We start from the raw sequence: 21,044 nt of genomic DNA, 5'->3' as shown, positions 1-21,044 counted from the left end.
AGCACAGCGGCCAACCCTGTCCGCCCCTGCCGCAGCCTTTGGGCACCTTCTCTTACAATGCATTTGGAAAGCTGAGGGGAGAAGGACGAGTCCCGGGTACCGAGACCGGCCCTCGTCCACAGCAGCACCAGCGGGGTATCTGGCATGGCGCCTGGGGGAGACGAAGCCCCAACCGCTCCCTGCCCTCCATCCTACCCTCGTGAGGAGGAAAGTCAACCGGGTCGGGGGTCTCACCCTTGCCCAGCACTGCACCCAGGGACAGGAGTGAGCAGAATTCTGTAGGGTCGTGGAACCTGGCTGTTTCTGGTCTCCTCTGAGCTCCATTTCCCCCTGCTCTGGGATTCTTGGGGCTCATGGGACTTTCCTGCCTTCACCTGCAGATTAAAACGGAAGACCTGGGCGATGTCCTCCAGTCTCCCTTGCCCCACCGCTCCTGCCACCTGAACCAGGCCCCTGCCATGATGCCGGGGAACCAACTGCCCGGGGTAAGTAGGGCCAGTGCCGGAGGAGAGGGTGGGAAAGGGTATCCGACCAGTGAGATCACTCCCTGACCTCCAGAAGCCCCCAACGAGGGGTTCTGGTCCCTGACTTCAGCAGGAAAGCTTGGGGGATGCAGAGGCAGGAGCCTGGAAGGAGGGATCGGTCCCTGGAAGGAGGGATCGGAAGGAGGGATGACCCCGGGATTCTTCTTGCAGGACATGACTTCCCTCCACCCACTTCAACAGCTGGTCCTGGTGCCCGGCCACCTACAGTCTGTCTCCCAGTTCCTGCTGTCCCAGTCACAGTCTGGCCAACCAGGTGAGCGGGAGGGAGGGAGGGAGCTGGGCGCGGGGCTCAGGGATCATGGAGACAGCAGCTCCAGGGAGCCCCAGGACTTGACAAAGCAGCATGGCATAGACAGAGCTCGGGCCTGGGAGTCAGAAGATCGTGAGTTCTAATCCTGCCTCCGCCACTTTTCCTCTGTGTGACTTTGGGCAAGTTGCTTTGCTTCTCTGTACCTGTACAACGGGGATTGAGACTGTGAGCCCCACTTGGGACAGGAACTGTGTCCAACCCCATTTGCTTGTATCCACCCCAGCGCTTAGACAGTGCCTGGCACGTAGTAAGCGGTTAGCAAGTACCGTAATTATTTTTATGACTATTTCCCTTTTCTCTGCCTCCCCAGCCCCCTCCCCTAACTTTTGGCCAGCCCACCCGGCCTCGTTCTCTCAACTCCCTGGCCGCATCCTGCCAGGGAGAGGCATTCCCCCAAACCCCAGTTCCCGGGAACCCCCAATTCCGTGGTGACGCGTCTTTGGGTGACGGTCAGGACGTGCCAAGGAGTCGTGCCAGGGTGATGCGCCCAGGGTGGTGGAGGGTAAGGGTGGTGGCGCCATCTCGTGGCCTCAGAACTTCCCTTTAGGGAAGGTCATCGCCAGAGGTCATCCAGAATCCCAATCCCCCAAAGCCGACCTGGGCTCCAGGCCTTTGAGAGATCCAGAGGAAGGAAGGGATGGCGAGTCCCATGTGGGATGATGGAAGAAGACAGAATGGGAGGAGAAAAGTACGCTCTCCCCTCTTCCCTCTTCTTCCCGCCCCATGTCGGGATCAGACCCCTCCCCACTACTAGCTTGGTCTTTCCAAGACACCTGGCCTGTCGTTAGCGTGAAGTAACGATCCCAATAGGCCGCGCTACTCCATAGTGCCTGTGGGAAAGGAATTCTCCCATTTCCCCCGTGGGGGCTAGTGAGGACCGTAATCACTTAATAATGTTGGTATTCACTGTTCTAAGCGCTGGGGTAGATACAGGGTCATCAGGTGGTCCCACGTGAGGCTCACAGTTAATCCCCATTTTACAGATGAGGTAACTGAGGCACAGAGAAGTGAAGTGACTTGCCCACAGTCACGCAGCTGACAAGTGGCAGAGCCGGGAGTCGAACTCATGACCTCTGACTCCGAAGCCCGGGCTCTTTTCCGCCGAACCACGCCGCTCGGTCATGGGCACTTGAGAAGCAGCGTGGCCTAGCGAAAAGATCACGGGCTGGGAGTCAGGGGACGTACCTGCTGTGTGACCTGGGGCAAGTCATTTCACTTCCTCTGTGCCACAGTTACCTCTTCTGTAAAATGAGGGTTAAATCCTAATCTCTCCTTCTTTGACTGTGAGCCCCAGGTGGGGTAAGGGACTGTGTCCGGCCTGATTTACTTGTAGCTACCCCAGTGCTCAGAACAATGCTTGGCACCCAGTAGGCCTTTAAGAAGTACAATAAAATCACTAATTAATATAGTCATCCAACATGGCTGTGACCAAGTCAGGTTTTCTTGAGTCATATGGGTCATCGTTACATCGTACTCTCCCAAGCGTTTAGTACCGTGCTCTGCACATAGAAAGCGCTCGATAAATATGATTGAATGAATAAATGATCCTGGGAGGACTGATCCCAGCCCCCGAAGGACCTTGGTGTTTGCACAACCAAGCCCCCTACATTTCCCCGCCAGCCAGGGGAGGGAGACGAGCCTAGGGGATCAGTCTCAATCCTACCCTCAGGTCCAGGTTGGACTCAGGTGAGGCTCACCCAGGCCAAAGAGTTTGACCGCACAAACACTCCCGACATCAGCCGAAGCCCCCGGCCTTCTCCGGGCCAGAGCGACGGATCACACGGTGCCGTGGTGTGGTGAGGGAGGGAGCCCTCGAGGTGACTGGTTCGGATCCAGTTTGGTCTAAAGGGCGGCCGGCCGCGGGAAATCTCGGCAACGTGACGCAACCCGGTCACCAGCTTCACGGGAAACTCCCTGGAGGAAACAGGAAGATCCCAGACCCAGAATCCCCCTCCCACCCTGCCGCCCAGCAGGATTACTGGGAGTTGGAAGGACTTCCCATCTTATAACCCATAGCTCTTCTCTCCAAGTTTCTTGTTCCAGTTGCAGAAACTGCAAGTCTCCCCCGGAATCTCCGCAGCCCATCGCGCACTTCCTTGGCGGGAGAAGTGGGCATTCCAGAGCCGAGGCCCAAGTTTTGGTTCTTGGGAGTCACCTCCTCTCTTCTGGTTTCTTCCCAGGGGCTTATCTGATTCCGGCCTTGTTTACACCTTCCTGAGCAGATGAACTTGACCCTCCCTCACCCCACGGCCACCCAGGAGAGAGGGAGGACTGGTTAGGTCACTGCCGCTCCCATCAGATTAGGCTGTTTGTCCCGCTGTCTGATTCACTACCGCCCGGGGATGGCTTCCCCTGGCAGTGGGGGGCCGAACACGGGCGCAACTGGGTACTGGCTTCCACCCTGGGGCCGGGGGTTGCGGGGGATGTGGATCGCCACCTCCAAAGTCTTAATAATAATAATAATAATAATAATAGTATTTGTTAAGCGCTCACTATGTGCCGAGCATTTTCTAAGCACTGGGGTAGATAGAAGTTAATCAGGTCGGACACAGTCCCTGTCCCACATGGGGCTTACGCTGCTATCCCATTTTACACATGAGATAACTGAGGCAATGAGAGGTTAAGTGACTTACTCAAGGTCACACGGCAGACGTGCGGTAGAGCTAGGATTAGAACCCAGAACTTTCTGACTCCCAGATCTGTGCTCTATCCACTAAGCCACGCTGCTTAAGATCACATGTCCTCCAAGAGGCCTTCTCCGACTAAGCCCTCATTTCCCCTTCTCCCTCTCCCTTTTGCATCTCCCTTGCCATTAGATTTGTTCCCTTAAAGCACTTGATATTCACCCCACCTTCCGCTCCGCAGCATTTATGTACATAGCCGTATCAGTCGTTCAGTAGTATTTATTAAGAGTTTACCATATGCAGAGCACTGTACTAAGCATTTGGGAGAGTACAAAATAATAGCATTGGTAGAGAAGTTCCCTGCCCACAAGGAACTTATATCCACAAGGAGAAGCAGCATGGCCTCGTGGATAGAGCATGGACCTGGGAGCCAGAGGACATAGATTCTAATCATTCATCCACTGATTCAATCATATTTATTGAGCGTTTACTGCGTGCACAGCATCATAAATAAAAATAAATAAATGTTGGTAGTTGTCAAGCGCTTACTATGTGCAAAGCACTGTTCTAAGCGCTGGGGGGATAGAAGGTGATCCGGTTGTCCCACGTGGGGCTCACAGTTTTAATCCCCATTTTACAAATGAGGTAACTGAGGCACAGAGAAGTTAAGTGATTTGCCTAAAGTCACACAGCTGGCAAGTGGCGGAGCGGGATTAGAACCCATGACCTCTGACTCCCAAGACCAGGCTCTTTCCTCTGAGCCATGCGGTTGGAAAGTACAATTCAGCATTAGAGACAATCCCTGCCCACACCAGGCTTACAGTCTAGAAGGGGTGAGACAGACATCAAAACAAGTAAACGGGCATCAATATAAATAAACAGAATTATAGATATATACATATATATTTACATAAGTGCTATGGGGTGTGGGGGAGAGCAGAGGGAGCCACTCAAGGTGAAATGGAACGGAGGGGGAGCTGAGGAAAGGGGGACATAGTCTGGGAAGGCCTCTTGGAAGAGGTGAGCCTTCACTGGGCTTTGAATGGGGGAAGAGGGATTATCTGGAGGATTTGAGGAGGGAGGGCGTTCCAGGCCGGAGGTAGGCCGTGGCCGGGGGTCGACGGCGGGACAGGCGAGATGGAGGCCCAGTGAGAAGGTTAGCACCAGAGGAGCGGAGTGTACAGGCTGGGATGTAGAAGGAGAGAAAGGAGGTGAAGTAAGAAAGGGCAAGGTGATGGAGAGCTTTGAAGCCAATAGTGAGGAGGTTTTGTTTAATCCCAGCTCCAGCACTTGCCTGCTGTGTGACCTTGGTCACATCACCTTCACTTCTCTGAGCCTCAGTTACCTCATCTCCAACTCGGTTTGCTTTTATCCACCCCAGTGCTCAGTACAGTGCCTGGCACATAGTAAGCACTTAACAAATACAATTATTATTATTAATAAAATGGGGATTAAGACTGAACCCAGTGTGGGTCAGGGACTGTGTCCAACCCGATTTCCTTGTATCCCCTTAGTGCTTAGTACAGTGCCTGACACACAGTAAGCACCTAACAAATATCATTATTATTATTATCATCATTATTATCTCCCACTCTAGATTATAAACTCTTTATGGGCAGGTAATAGGTCTATTAACTCTGTTGCACTGTATTCTCTCAAGTGTTTAGTCCAGTTCTCTGCAAGCAGTAAAATCCCGATAAATACCACTGACCGATTGATTGGTTGTCCCCGACCCCAGGGAAGATTTCAGCTTCTTTTTCTTTCTCTCCTCTCAGGTCTCCAGCCCAATCTCCTCTCCTTTCCTCAGCAGCCAAGCAGCCTCCTCCTTCCGCAGACTGGGCCTGGCCTGGGATCCCAGGTAAACGACAACCCTCCTCCTTCCTGCAAGGAGTGCGAGGGCCATCCCATCGGGGAGAAGGGGAGCAGCAAGGGTGGAGGGGAAACTGAGGTAGAGACAGGGGAAATGATTTTGTCCTGATTCATTCATTCAGTCACTGGATGCTTACTGTGTGCAGAGCACTGTACTAAGCTCTTGGGAGAGTACAATACGACAATAAACAGACACATTCCCTGCCCACAACGACCTTACAGTCTAGATGGCGGGGAGACAGACATTAATACAAATAAATAAACTATAGATATGTACATAAGTGCTGTGGGGCTGGGACGGGGGAAGAACAAAGGGAGCAAGTCAGGGCGACGCAGAAGGGAGTGGGAGAAGAGGCAAGGAGGGGCTTAGTCGGGAAGGCGTTTTGGAGGAGATGCGCCCTCAATAAGGCATTGAAGGTGGGAAAGAAATGTCTTGGATGTGAGGAGGGAGGCTGCTCCAGGCCAGAGGCAGGATGTGGGCGAGGGGTCGGGATAGGCGAGATAGGCGAGATAGAGGCAAAGTGAGAAGATTGGCATTGGAGGAGCCAATCGGGGGGGTGTGGAGTCCGGCCAGGGTACCAGGAGACCCGACTACCAGCCGAGAGTTTTCCCCTGATCTGATCAGTCAGTCGTATTTATTGAGCGCTTACTTCGTGCAGAGCACTGTACTAAGTGCTTGGGATAATGCACTGTAATAATATAACAGACACATTCCCTGCCCACAACAAACTTAATCCACTTAGCCCACCTACCACCAGGGGAACGTCTGGAACTGATCCAAACTGAGCCCCAGAGCTGTAGGCCAGGCTGGCCTGGTCATCTAAGCCTGTCGCTTGGCCATGTAGAGGGTGAGCTGAGAGACCATCAGTGGACTTCTCCTAAAATAACCTGGGCCTCCAGACCCCCTTCCTGTCCCAGTAAGAAGATACTTTTATGCACGTGAGTGGGACGGTCAGACCAGAGAACCCCCTCGGGGCCAGTCTGCACCTGGACAAATGGACAGGATGATCCTTGTACTCTCCCACCGCTTAGTACAGTGCTCTGTCCACAGTAAGCGCTTAATACATACCACTGATTGATTGAAAGGGTGAAATGAGTCTTCCCTGCTCCTTCAGGCTCCCCCCAAAGCTGAGACTGGCTAGGGAGGATGGAGGCCAGGAATATCTGGGAATGGGGGACAGGGCTCCCTGGTGGTCAGTGCCAGGTGGGGCTATGGGGGTTGAAATTTGGGGAGCACTCTGATGGGCTCCTAGAATCTCCAGGCTGGGAGATCTTTTGAGAGGTCATTCCGATCACCCCTCTGCCTCCAAACAGAACCTCACTTGAGCCTACAGGGATCTCTTTTGTTTCTGAATACCCCAGAGAGGCAAAGATCCCACCAGCACCCTCCTATAGTTGACCCAAATCCCCACTGGTCCTGAGGAAGCCAATCAGTCAGTCATTGGTACTTAGCATTTAATGTGTGCAAAGTGCTGTATTAGGCACCCAGAAAAGTACAGTACAACTTTGTCCAGTGCTCTGCATACAAGTAATCGTGCAATAAATACAACTGGAAAAAAATGGAATCGATAGACATGATCCCTGCCTACAGGGAGTTTATAGTCTATTTTGTGGGTGTTGATCCAGATGAGCTCATGGCTTCCCAGTCCCCATCCCAACCAACACCCAGGGCTGTTTGAGCACCCCGGTGAAGTTTCTTTCAGGAGCAAGCCACCAAGGCTAATGAGGGAGGTAACCCCTCAGTAAATCCAGTGGCCCAAAAGTGAATTTCTGGCCATGGACAGAGCCAGCCTGAGTGACCGGCTCCTCTGACTCCCAATTGTTTCCCATCCAGCCGCGTGAACCAGCTCTGAGAGGGAATCAGGACCACAGTCCCTGGCTAACGGCCTGAGGGGTAGGAAATTCCAGTGGTCATCCCCATAGACAAAAACAGAGCCGAGGGACCCCGAGACTCAATCTGAGCTGTAACCAGGAGGTTAGAGAAGCCACAACCCCTTGGAAAGGTTGGGCTTCCTGCGGAGGAAGCCTGGTTGATAGAGGGACCAGAGGTATTCGTTTTCATTCCTATAATGTATAATTGAGACAATAAATCCCTGACACAAACTGGCTCCATCCAGAAAGGTGTTGGGACTAAACTAGACTGTATCTCTAAACTGTAAGTTTCTTGTTGGCAAGGGATCGTGTCTACCAATTCAATTGTACTGTACTTTCCCAAGATCTCAGTACAGTGCTCTGTACAAAGTAAGCACTCAATAAGTACCACTGATTGATTAACTGTCCTCATCGGCTGCTTTTAGTAGGTACAAAATAAATCATTTTAATGGGGTTGGGGAGCACTGGAGAGCCAACCAAAGAGGGATAAACCTTTCAGGGTAAGGGAGTTTTGACTTGTTGTGGGGGGATCTTGTTGACCTCTGCCCCGGCTTATTCCCACTCTACTCAGCAGAGTAAAAAAAAACAGGAAGAAATCCAGCCCCGTTCTCTGACCTCCTTTGGTTTTTGGCAAACTGCCAAGCTGTCTTAAACATGCAGCACGATCACTCAGTTAAAATCAGTGGTATTTATCGAGTGCTTATTCTGTGCGGAGCACTCTACTAAGCATTTGGGAGAGTATAACATAACCGAGTTGGTTGTCACATTCCCTGCCCACAGTGAGTTTACAGTCTAAAGGTGGAGACAGACATTAATATAAATAAATAAATTCTGGATATGGACATAAGTACTATGGGGTTGGGAGGGGGTGAATAAAGGCTGCGAATCTAAGTGCAGTACTCTGCACAGAGTAAGTGCTCAATAAATACCACTAATCGGTTGATTGAGGGGTAAACTGAGACAACGCTTCAATTCACTAGTGATTTCTGCAGATATGGTCCTAATCTCCCCTCTCTGGTCCCTCTGCTTATTACCCCGGCGTGGGAGAGACTGGTCACTGAACCCATGTGGTTCCATATCTTGTGAGATCCAGCCAATGCCTGAACTGTGTCCTCCCGGAAATGTGGCCACTTCTGAGGGAGATGGGGCACGCGTGGGCCTCACAGGCTGCGCAATCCCGAAGCAGCAGGAGTGGCTAGAGATCTGGGAGTTGTTGTTTTCTTTTCCCTTCAGGCCGTGGGACGCCCCGGGCTGCCAGGCTCATCTTTAGACCCCCACCTGGAAGTCTCGCAGCACCTGCAGGGCCCCAAACACATGCCCAGCTCCGTAGGGGCAGATGAGCCCAGCGACCTGGAGGAGCTGGAGAAGTTCGCCAAGACGTTCAAACAGAGGCGGATCAAGCTGGGTTTCACTCAGGTGGGGAAGGGAAGGGGAGGGAGAGAGGGAGAGAGAGAGAGGAGTGGGTGGGGCTCGAGCCGGTATCATGTGTGTGTGTGTATGTGGGGGGCGGATGGGCTTCGGAGAAGGTGGCGAGGGAGGAAGTAATTTGAAAGTGATCAGGAAATCAGGAAGCAGGTTCCTGATGTACCAGTTAAATGTGGTTCTTGATGTTGGACAAAACTAAGACAAGTGGTTCATTTTTCCAGAACCATTGTGATCCAGTGAAGAGTCCGGGCCTGGGAGTCAGAGAACCTGGGTTCTAATTCTGGTTCTGCCACTTGTCTGCTGTGTGACCTTGGGCAAGTCATGTAACTTCTCTGTACCTCAGTTACCTCATCTGTAATATGGGGATTAAGACTGTGAGCGCTTTGCAGAAGAGGGACTACGTCCAATCCGATTATTTTATATCTGCCCTAGGGCTTAGTCCAGTGCCTGGCACATGGTAAGCACTTAACAAATACCATGAAAAAAGCACTTAACAAATAACCATTTAAAAGACCCCCAAACCCGGATTTTTCTGCCAGGAAGGAAATGGCGGGGCTCGCTGGAACTGAGCAGTCTCTGGATTCGACAGCATGGTCCAGTGGGAAGAGTTTGGGATTTGGAATCAGGAGACCCAGGTTCAAACCCCAACTCTGCCCCTGGCCTGCTGTGTGGCCTTTAACGAGTCACTTAAACTCGTTCTGTGCCTGTTTCCTTATCAATGAAATGGGAACAAGGTCCCTGCTCTCCCTGACTCTTAGATTGAAAAACAACATGACCAAGAGAAGCAGCATGGCCTAGAAGATAGAACACTGGCCTGGGAGTCAGAAACACCTCCATTCTAATCACGGCTCCACCACTTGTCTGCGGGGTGACCTTGGGCAAGTCATTTAACTTCTCTAGGCCTCAGTTACCTCATCTGTAAAATAGCGATTAAGACTGTGAGCCCCATGTGGGACAGGGACTGTGTCCATCCCAATTGGCCATATCCACTCCAGTGCTTAACACAGTGCTTGGCACATAGTAAGCGCTTAAAAAATACCATAATTTTATAATAATAATGTTGATATTTGTTAAGCGCTTACTATGTGCAGAGCACTGTTCTAAGCGCTGGGGGAGATACAGGGTCATCAGGTTGTCCCATGTCAGGCTCACAGTTAATCCCCATTTTACAGATGAGGTAACTGAGGCACAGAGAAGTTAAGTGGCTTGCCCACAGTCACCCAGCTGACAAGTGGCAGAGCCGGGAGTCGAACCCATGACCTCTGACTCCGAAGCCCAAGCTCTTTCCACTGAGCCACGCTATTAATAATAATAATACTAATAATGACAGTAACAGTAATAATAACCAAGTGAAGCTGTAAGTGGAGAAAGGGAGTGGATGGGGACAGTTTCAGAGCAGGGAGAGACAGCATCAAATCTGCTATCTCCTCCACTGCAGAGAGAATAATAGTAGTAATAGTAATATTGATTATGCGCTTATTGTCTGCCGGGCACTGTAGGAAGTGTTGCGAAAGAACGCACAGGTAGGAATCAGACAAAGTCCCTGGCCCTTAGGGGCCTCACAATCTTAAAATAAAAAGAGGGAGAGGGGACTGGAGACAGACACATAAGGAGAGGTGATGCAAAATACTAAGGCAGTATCTAAAGCTCAGTAGGGCACTGTGGTTAGAGGAGCAGAATTTCCGGCCCCTCTCAGCTCAGAGTCCACGGTCATAACTGCGGCCAAAATATCCACTACAACAGCAGCCCTCTGGTCTTCCCAAGGTTCTGTGGAGCCACCGTGCTGAGGCTGCCGGGGCAGTGGGACTCGATTGATGGGGGAGGGAGGGAGCGGAGTGAATCCAGGAGGGTTGTGGGGAGAAACAGGATGCCAGGAGAGGCGAGGGACCCTAGGGGGAGGCTCTCATGATTTTCTCTCCGACCGACTTGGCAGGGGGACGTGGGGCTGGCCATGGGCAAGCTGTACGGCAACGACTTCAGCCAAACCACCATCTCGCGCTTTGAAGCCCTCAACCTGAGCTTCAAGAACATGTGCAAGCTGAAGCCCTTGCTGGAAAAGTGGCTGAGCGATGCAGGTGGGTGTGCGGGGTGGGGCGAGAGGGGAGGGAGGCTCCAGGAGCCGAGAAGAAGCTCAGTATCTGAGGAGAATCTGGAGCAGCTTGCGAAGACGAGTTCGAGAGTATGTGGTGGGCGAGGGTTAGAGGAATGGGTTGGGCAGAGGAGAAGGCCTCACCTGGCACCAGTTTTGTCTTTCTGCTCAATAAATGGCTAGGACTCCCTGGGGTGGTTTACATATGATGTGCATAAATTTACATAGAAAGGGTCAAAGTCTCCAACTAATTCAGGGTAATCGACTGTCATTAGGTCCTCTCATTCGCCCTTCCTGCTGTCCGTGTCGTGTCTCCGGGCCAGCAGGCTAAACCTGGAAGGGTTGAGCAGTCATATCCAGGGATGTGCTCAAAGATGGTTACCAAGCAGCTTTTGCTTCAGAGAGGCAGGGGCCATCGTTGGCCTGGGCTGGGAGGAAGGAAGGTGGGCTGAGCCCCGCTGGAATCGGTTCTACCCAACTTCTGCCCTGGCAACAGTCTGGGACTGTAGAAAAGCAGCTTGGCCTAATAGAACACGGGCCTGGGAGTCAGAAGGACCTAGGTTCTAATCCTGACTCCACCACTTGTCTGCTGTGTGCTCTTGGGTGAGTCACTTCACTTCTCTATGCCTGAGTTACCTCGTCTGCAAATGGAGATTAAGACTGTGAGCCCAGTGTGGGGCAGGGACTATGTCCATCCCAATTACCTTCTATCTACCCCAGTGCTTAGTATAGTGCCTAGGACATAGTAAGTGCTTATCAAATACCATCATTATTATTATTATTATTCACTACACTGGGCTACCAGGAGCTGTAGGCCGAGTTCAGTCCATTGAGGACCCAATTAGCCTCGTGGCTGCAGCTCTGAGCTTTGGCTTTCCCCTACTCCTCTCCTGCAGAATCCTCTCCTTCGGACTCAGCCGTGAACACCCCCAACGCTTACCCCTCCCTGAGCGAGGTGTTCGGACGGAAGAGAAAGAAGCGGACCAGCATTGAGACCAACATCCGATTGACCTTGGAGAAGAGATTTCAAGAGGTGAACAGTCCAACAGTCCAACCAGCCAGTTGCCCCCCTCCTCAATATACGCACACATACCTTCCCTTCACCTCCCCAGCTATGTTGGTCTGAGGGGACTGGACTCCTCCCCAGAAGCAGAGGCAGAGGCTCCTTACAGATAGAGCTCAGCTCAGTACGCAGGCTGAATGCACTGAGATGCCCAGAAACACTGTGGCCTTGTGGATAGAGCATAGGCCTGGGAGTCAAAAGGTCCTGGGTTCTGATCCCCACCCTGCCACTTGTTTGCTGGGAGACCTTGCGCAAGTCACTTCACTTCTCTGTATTCATTTACCTCATCGTAAAATGGGGGTTAAGCCCCATGTAGGACGGGGACCGTGTCCAACCCGATTTGTTGTATCCATCCCGGCGCTTAGTACAGTCCCTTGAACATAGTAAGCACTTAACAAATACCATAGCTATTATTATTATTGTGTTCAAGCACCACAGAATCACGTGTCCCAGGAGAGGAGGGTCCAGGAAGCCCCTCCACTGCTCTCATTCTCCAGTCCAGCTGGGCTGAGATGGGACTGGGGTCCTGCGTCTGGGTGTTCTGGGGTCGGGGGTCCTGGGTCTGGGGCAGGACTGTATTTCTTAGCCTCCTCCATCATGGGCTTGCCATTGCCCTGATTCACCGTCAAATCCTCCATACCTAAATATGAAGCATCCACCCCAGACCGTCCCTTCTACAACCAGATATCCAGCCAGCCCCACCGCCCCCTTGGCCTAGCCCTGCCTCTTTCCCACTGCCGGCTCCCACTGGCCAGAGAACAGGGTCCCACCGGTTGACTGGAGTTCCCCCTGGATTGACTGATCATTGCTCCTCCCCAACACTGCAGAACCCCAAGCCGAGCTCTGAGGAGATCACCATGATCGCAGAGCAGCTGTCCATGGAGAAGGAGGTGGTGCGCGTTTGGTTCTGCAACCGGCGGCAGAAGGAGAAGAGGATCAACTGCCCCCTCGCCCCGCCTATGAAATCGCCTGTCTACAGCTCGCGGCTGGTGAGTGGCCTCTGGGCCAGGAGCCTGGAGAGCACCAGGCAAGAGGATGGGATCTCCACCACATGGGCCTGCATTTCTAGGGGAAGGAGCTGGGCAGCTTTTTCTAGGGTGGAATGTAGCAGCTGCATAGGAATGCATTTCATCCTGGGTCAACTACTTGATTGGCCCATTTGGGCCAGGATTCTGTCGCCGACGGAGACACAAGGACATCCTGGACATCCGATCTCACGGTTTGAGGTGGACCATCCAACTCCCCTGAATCTCCCCTTTCCATCCCTGCTCTCTTCCCATTGACCCAGCAAAGAACATCCAACACCCCTGACTCTCCCATCTCCATCCCTGACTCTCCCCACAGTGACCCAGCACGGACCCTGATTTTCCCTTTTCCATCCCTATTCTCTCCCAGTTTAATCAGCATAGAACATCCAATCCACCTGACCTCTCCTCTCTCCATCCCTAACTTTCCCTCTAGCAACCCAGCAGGGACCACCTGTCCAATTCTATCCAAACCCTTCCAGAACCTGCTGATATTTCTGCCTCCCCAGCTTCCTCTGAGAACAGATTCCATAAGCTCACCCCCTGCCGGGTGCAGAAAGGTTTCCTTTTGTTTCCTTGGAAGTTTCTGCCTTCAGGCCTCTGCAGTGGCCTCTTAAGAAATCTGATGGACAGCAGTCCTTTGTTTGCCCTGCCACCCCTTTCACAACAGGGTAAACTCCTTCTAAGTGCCAGGTCAGACATTTCTAAATGGAAACCGGGATTAAGGAAGTGGTTTGACAGTCAGAGCGACCCCAGTCAGGCAGCCTCAGTTTCCCTATGTGGCCTGGTCTGCCCACTGTTTTCTTTAAGGCCAGAAAAGCAGCTTTGCCATTTGGGAATCAGAGGTGATTTTCTTTTCAGGCAGAAAAACCTTCTTCCATCTGCAGGGGCAGGCCCCAGCCTTCTGATCCGCCGTGAGCACGGTCCCATGAGTCGAACCAGCTGTGACGTGGGGAGGAGGTGGGGGATGCTGGGAAATGCAGCCTGGGAGCCCGGGGAAGCAGACGGGTTGGAGAGGGGCGAAACAGGGAGGCCAAGGATGACTTCTGCCTGGCCCAACGTGTCCACCCACTCCCTTCTCGTACTCCCAGCCTGGCCAGCTGATGAGTCCCAATCAGGAAATGGATCCAAACTGCCTTCCGCTGGGGCGAGGCCTTCGAAGCCCGGATCCAGGCAGAACCAGGGGCTAGGTTGCGGAGGCAGTGAGTGCCCCCTGAGAACAGGTGATCTCCTCTCCCCCATCCCCAGGGAGCATTAACTCAGAAGGAATACGAGAGTCTGTCTTCAGCACATCCGGGGGTGACGAGACAACAGGGGAGGAGACGTGCCCATGGGCAGGGCTGGCATTCGCCCACGTGTCTTTGCTGAGACGGGTTGTTGGCGGCTGCTCTCCCTCTGGTTTGGGCCACCGTGCCAGCTCCCAGGAGAGAGCTATCTGCGAGCCCGGGCACCGTCCAATCCAGCTTCTGTCATCACCTCAGTACAGGGGTGGTGTCTTGAGGTGGCGGACACGGCCAAAGTCAGCCCTCCAGGGAGTCTTGTTGGTTAAGAGGTTGCTCCTTGACCAGGCGGGTCACGGGACCGGCATCGAGGCTCTTTCTGGCAGGGCCAGAGAATATGTGCCCGGAGCTGGGGAGGGACAGGGAGCAGGGGCGGGAGGCACGGGGCCCACAGCCATGTGGAATGAGGATGTTCAGGGCTGCCCGTTGCCTTTCAGGTCTCTACCTCAGGGTCCCTGGGCCCCCTGTCGGCCTTGCCTGTCCACAGCACAGTGCCCGGAGCAGGTGAGCACCATGGGGCTTTCCAGGCCCCAGTTTAAACTTCTCTCTCTTCTCTCTGGTCAATACCAGCTGGGTCCTGATCCCCCATCCCCCCCCCCCCAACCGCCCACTGAGAGTTCTTTCCCCTTCCACCCCTTTTCTCCCTTCTCCTCTGTGCCTCGGCACTCTTCCTGCCCCACCTCCGGCTTGGGCGGGGGGTGGGCCTGGCACCGGTAGAGCCCAGCCAGGGCCGGGCGTGGCCCTCGAGTGGGATGAATCTGGCACCGGTCTTCGAAGCGCGTTGGCACATCTCGGGCTGGAAGAACCCGCTCAGCCGCTCCCTGGGGCCTGGAGGGTGGAGGGCCCCTTCCCAGGAAGCCCCCCGGGGACAGAGCGCGGGCATGAAAGGGGTGGGAGGTGGGTGGGCGGGTGGGTGTGGGTCCCAATTGAAGGGAGAGATGACTATGGGCCTGAACTGAAGAGTTGGAGCTGGGGAAAGGTGAGGGGAGATGGGGGGATGTGGGGAGGAGGGTCTCAGGCTTGACCAGGAGGATTTCATCCTTGGTCTCTTCTCTCCTCATCTGTAGTCACATCATCCTGTTCCCCGGGGAACGACAGCAGACCCTCGTCTCCCTGCTCTGGACTCCATGCCAGTAATCCCAGTGCGTCCCAGAATAACTCCAAAGTAGCAGTCAGTTCCTCCAGTTTTAACTCCTCTGGGTAAGGTGGGGGAGCCGGTCAGGAAGGATATCTGGGGGGATCGAGGCAAGGAGAGGCCAGGCTGACTCTGGGAGAGCTGGGGAAGCCGGTTCTGGAGGGACTATGGGGAGAGATGTCTTTGGTCACAGCAGGGTGGACAGGGTTGATCCAAGCCCACGGAGAAAAATTTAGAGCCAAGGAACAAAGGCAAATGCCGAAGCTAAAGGACAGAGGTTCCAGCCACGGGTGGAGATCCATCCCCGTTCACCACCTGGGAATTGCCCAATGTTCCTGTGGGGAAGGGACAGGTCACCCGCTGGTCTGCAGGGAGCAGTTCACTGCAAGTCAGAAACTCTATGCTTCCCCGAGCTCATTTAGAATTAGTCCTGAAGAGAGGACCCAAGGATGACACAGAATTTGGAGTGCCACTTCCTGGAAAAACGGAAAATCAACGTAATTAATCAGTCAATGAATTCATCAGTGTTCTTTTTCTTTGAGCACCTGCGTGCAGAGTACTGTACTAAGCACTTGGGGAAGCAAAACAGGCATTCCCTGCCTCAGTGAGCTTTGAATCTATTGAGGGAGACAGACGAAACTTGGGGCAGGAGAAAGAATGAAGATAGAGCAAGTAGTTCAGGTGTATGAGGAAGAAATACCTGAATGTGTGGGACAGGGACTGGCTTCAATTCTTACCTATGTATTCTTTCCCGATGTTAAATTTGTTGTTCTGTGCACAGAAATCAATCAATCAATGATATTTATTGACCACTTACTCGATGAAGAGCACTGTTCTAAATGCTTGGGAAAGTACCTATAATAGAGTTTGTCGGTGCGGTCCCTGCCTGCAACTGTCTACAATCTGTCATTTAATAATAATAATAATGTTGGTATTTGTTAAGCACTTACTATGTGCAGAACACTGTTCTAAGCACTGGGGTGGACACAGGGGAATCAGGTTGTCCCACGTGTTGCTCACAGTCTTCATCCCCATTTTACAGATGAGGGAACTGAGGCACAGAGAAGTTAAGTGACTTGCCCACAGTCACACAGCTGACAAGTGGCAGAGCTGGGATTTGAACTCATGACCTCAGACTCCAAAGCCCAGGCTCTTTCCACTGAGCCACGCTGCTATTACTAATACCACTAAAAATAAATCTGCCCAAGTACATGAGTCCTGAGGCTAAAAACATCAGTGTTTGGAGTGGCTGTTGGGTGGACATAATTAGGGATTTTATGGATGAACCAGGAGGACTGGAGGAGCAGTGTAACCTAGTGGAAAGAGCACGGGCCTGGTAGTCAGAGGATCTTGGTTCTAAACCTGGCTCTGCCAGGTTGACCTTGACCTCGGGCAAGTCACTTAACTTCTCTGAGCCTCAGTTACTGCAATGGTTAAATGGGGATTAAGAGTGTGAGCCCCACGAGGGACATGGACTGTGTCCAACCTGATTAGCTTGTATCTATGCAAACACTGCAGGTACTTAGTAACTGCTTAAAAAAAACAACTTTGGGCAAGTCATTTAATTTCTCTGTGTTTCAGTTACCTCACCGGTAAAATGGGGATTGACTGTGAGCCCTCTGTGGGACAGAGACTATGTCCAACCTGGTTATTCATTCATTCATTTATTCAATAGTATTTATTGAACGCTTACTATGTGCAGAGCACTGTACTAAGAGCTTGGAATGTACAAATCGGTAACAGATAGAGACAGTCCCTGCCCTTTGACGGGCTTACGGTCTAATCGGGGGAGACGGACAGACGAGAACAATGGCAATAAATAGAATCGAGGGGAAGAACATCTCATTAAAACAATAGCAAATAAATAGAATCAGGGTTATGTACATCTCATTAACAAAATAAATAGGGTGATGATATATACAGTTGAGAGGATGAGTACAGTGCTGAGGGGATGGGACGGGAGGGGGGAGGAGCAGAGGGAAAGCGGGGAGAAGAGGGTTTAGCTGCAGAGAGGTGAAGGGGGGGTAGAGGGAGCAGAGGGAAAAGGGGACCTCAGTCTGGGAAGGCCTGTTGGAGGAGGAGAGCTTTAAGTAGGGTTTTGAAGAGGGGAAGAGAATCAGTTTGGCGGAGGTGAGGAGGGAGGGCATTCCGGGACCGCGGGAGGACGTGGCCCGGCGGTCGACGGCGGGATGGGCGAGAACGGGGGAGGGTGAGGAGGTGGGCGGCAGAGGAGCGGAGCGTGCGGGGTGGGCGGTGGAAAGAGAGAAGGGAGGAGAGATAGGAAGGGGCATCCTATAACTACTCCAGTGCTTAGTATAGTGCTTGGCACAGAGTGAGCTCTTAATAAATATTATTTAAAAACAAACAAAATACAATAATAATAAAAAAGGAGGGGAAAGGTCCTGGGGTTTGGCAGATTAGGGAGACTTTCTCAATCAGTTCTTTCCCCACCACCTAGGTGGCAAAGATTTCTAGGATTTTGGGATCCTAGGTTGGAAATCACTCCTACTCCAAGTGGTTTGAAAATCTGGAGAACATGGGGCCAGAGACACAGATTCAGTTGAACTCTGCACTGTGGGTCCCACAGAAATTCTCCCCAAGGTCTCTTCCAGCAGCGTGCAGAGTAACAAGGCAGCGGGATGTATGGCCCAGTGGAAAGAACATGGGGCGAGGCATCAGAGGATCTGGGTTCTAATCCCAGCTCCACCACTTGCCAGCCACGTAATCTCATATACAGCACTTCACTTCTCTGGGCCTCAGTTTCCTCATCTCTAAAATGGAGATCCAACACCTGTTCTCCCTCTTAGTCTATTGTATCTATTGAGTGCTTATTGTGTGCAGAGAACTGTATGAGGTGCTTGGGAGAGTACGAAATACCAAAACAACAGACGCATTCCCTGCCCATAACAAGCTTACAGCCTAGAGGGGGAGACAGACATTAATATAAATAAATAAATTAGGGACACGTACGTCAGAGCTGCGGAGCTGGGAGTGGGGGATGAATAAAGGGAGCAAGTCTGAGTGATACAGAAGGGAGAGTGAGAAGACTGTGAGCCCCATGTGGGGCAGGGACTGTGTCCAGACCTGATTATCTTGTATCTACTTCAGTGCCTGGTACGGTGTTTGGCATATAGTGAGCGCTTAACGAATGCCATTATTATGTTACTCTCTCCGGCCGGTGGTGGAACGGCTATGCTCTTAGGTTCCACCCGAAAGGAAGTTTGACATCTGTTTGTGTTTCTCTGTTTTCGTCAGATCCTGGTACAGATGGAATCACCCCACCTACCTCCATTAAGGCCTAAAGGAATCTGCAGTCCCGCCTCTCGGCCCCCACCCTGTCGAAACACCTACGGGAGGCTTTGCCTCTTGGTTACGGGGCCTCCTTCTCCCGGATGTCCTGAGGAGCCGTCACCAGAATCACCCAGGTCTTGCCTTCAGAGACTCAAAAGAAGATGGACGAAGGCCTGACTCAATGAGCTTGAAAAGTCCAACCCCTCCTGTGAAATCACCAGCCGAAGGAAGCTTCCATCCCTCAACCCCGACCCTCCGGCTCCTAACGCCTCCTACCCGGCCCTCGTTTCCCCCTCCCTGTGCCACGTCCTTTGAAGGTTTTTCCGGAGAAGGGTCTTGCCCCGACCGCCTTGTGGTGGTGCTGATTTGAACTTTGAACTGAGCCGAGGTCACCAGATTCATTTCAGCAAAGACTTGTGTCTCGATTTGAAACTGGTGCACTCCCCCTCCCCAATCCAGCTGATGTCCAGTCCCCTGGGCGTACCCCACCCGACGCAGTTTGGGGTTTGAATCACTCTTCTCCCTTCTTCTAAGCCCCACTCCTTGGGAAAGCTTGGTCTGCCTCGATCAGAACCTCCCTGTCCCTTTCTCTCCAACCCACAGACACTGAGCAAGCTTCGATGTCACCCTTTCCCCCGTGGCCTCGGAAAAGGTTTTCCTTCGATTTCCGTCACTCTGCCTCGTTGGCTCTCTTTCTCTCATGGCTACAGAAGACTTCCGATCTAACACAGGTTCATCGTCAACCAATCGATGAATGAATGGTATTTATTGAGTCCTTACCGTGTGCAGAGCACTGTTCTAAGTACTTGGGTGAGTACAGTACAACAGAGTTGGTAGACCCGTTCCCTGTCCACAAGTAGCTTTCAGTCTATATGGGGAGACAGACATTAATCAGCCCCATGGAGTTGTGGGGGACGAAACTGCCGCTCCCCTTATGGCTGTTGGGGCCGGACGCCATCCTCACTGACCCCATACCTCCGACCAAACCCCCGAGCTTCCAAGGGGTGCTGGCAAGCCCTCTGAGTTAGATCTCTCTGACTAGATGGCTACCCTGCAGCCCACCCACCCCCCAAGCTTCCTTTCTGCCCCCAATTCCAAAATGCACATCTGGCTCCCTCTGGCACCTACTCACTTATGCTGGTGAGACTATCTAATAATAGTAATAACGATAATTATGGCATTTTCTAAGCACTTACTGTGTGTTAGGTGCTTTTCAGTGCTTAGTACAGTGCCCGGCACACAGTAAGCGCTTAACAAATACTATAATTATTACTAAGCACTGGGGTGGATACAAGCAAACCGGGTTGGACACAGTCCCCTGTCCCACGTGAGGCTCACAGTCTCAATCCCCATTTTACAGATGAGGTAGCTGAGGCACAGAGGAGGTAAGGGACTCACCCAAAGTCACACAGCAGACCAGTACGGGAACTGGGATTAGAACCCATGACCTTCTGACTCCCGGGCCCATGCTTGATCCACTATGCCACGCTGCTTCTCTGCTATCTGTAAATAGCCCTGCCCCTACTATCACCCTAATGCTCTTCTCTCTTTAGTGAGGAGTTTTTCAACAATGTATGGAACTCAGGTGTGAATTTTGAAGACTTTTATATATTGTTTTAATTTCTTTAAGACAAAAAAAAAAGGAAAAGGTAAAAAAAGATACCCAAGTGTGAAATAGCCTTCTGGCTTTCCCAGAGAGAAGACACTCGGTAACGTCTGGAATGGGTTTGGAGAGGATGGCTTGAGAGTGGGACTCGGGCATAGAAGCACTGTTTCTGGGTCCCAAAGCCCTGGGGAAGGCCCATCCCAGTCAAGGAGGACTCTTTATTAAGGCAGGAAAAAAAATCAATTGTGGGGTGGCAGAATGGGCCTGGGAATCCTTGTGGCAGGAATCTGGGATATGGAACGAGTATCACTGTTCCTTTCGGCCCATAATAATAATTATAATAATTATAGCTGTGGTATTTGTTAAGTGCTTACTATGTGCCACGCACTGTGGTAGATTCGAGATCATCAGGTTCCACATAGGGCTCACAGTCTAAGAAGGAAGGAGAACAGGTATTGAATTCTCATTTTGTAGATGAGGGACCTGAGGCACAGAGAAGTAAAGTGACTTGCCCGAGGTCATATAGCAGACAAGTTGGTGGATCTGGGATAATAGAACCCAGGTCCTCTGACTCCCAGGTCCGTGCTCTTTCCACTAGGTCACACTGTTTCTCTGCCCGTACACGCGTATGAACGGATGTGCTCTGCACACGGTAAGTGCTCAGTAAATACGATGGAATGAATGAAGCTCGGTCCGACACCCTGCCTGCTTCAGACATCGGCATGGGCACTTTGGCTGGCAATCCTGGCTACGCTGACACTTTGGCTGAAGTTCCGGAATTCGGAATTGTAATCCCATGGTTGCTCCTTACCACACCCCCTTCCCCCAATCTCCTGCTACCCTTCACAGATTCTTTTGCTCTTACCCATCTCTATTTGTTTTTTATTTATAAAAGAAATAAAAAGACACA

General features: G+C 52.1%; 1 protein-coding gene across 1 annotated transcript; it reads left to right on the top strand.

Annotated features, from left to right (window-relative positions):
- The first annotated feature begins 353 nt into the window (after positions 1-353).
- Positions 354-19,201, top strand: POU2F3 (POU class 2 homeobox 3). Its single transcript, XM_029076103.2, has 10 exons — positions 354-485; positions 696-798; positions 5,255-5,337; positions 8,454-8,636; positions 10,579-10,720; positions 11,631-11,767; positions 12,625-12,786; positions 14,540-14,606; positions 15,170-15,302; positions 18,493-19,201. The coding sequence occupies exons 1-10, from the start codon at positions 354-356 to the stop codon at positions 18,530-18,532; spliced, it is 1,182 nt and encodes a 393-aa protein (XP_028931936.2). The 3' UTR covers positions 18,533-19,201.
- The last annotated feature ends 1,843 nt before the right edge of the window (positions 19,202-21,044 follow it).

The sequence above is a fragment of the Ornithorhynchus anatinus genome, chromosome 11 (assembly GCF_004115215.2).
Source record: "Ornithorhynchus anatinus isolate Pmale09 chromosome 11, mOrnAna1.pri.v4, whole genome shotgun sequence".
Lineage (NCBI taxonomy): Eukaryota > Metazoa > Chordata > Mammalia > Monotremata > Ornithorhynchidae > Ornithorhynchus > Ornithorhynchus anatinus.
The sequence above is the reverse complement of the archived record's forward strand: the minus strand, read 5'-3'. Positions and strand labels throughout refer to the sequence as shown.

Coding starts and splice junctions, on each gene's coding strand:
- POU2F3 (XM_029076103.2), top strand. CDS start 354: ATGGGACTTTCCTGCCTTCACCTGCAGATTAAAACGGAAGACCTGGGC. Junction 5,338..8,453: donor GGCCTGGCCTGGGATCCCAG/GTAAACGACAAC, acceptor TTTTCCCTTCAG/GCCGTGGGACGCCCCGGGCT. Junction 15,303..18,492: donor TCCAGTTTTAACTCCTCTGG/GTAAGGTGGGGG, acceptor TGTTTTCGTCAG/ATCCTGGTACAGATGGAATC.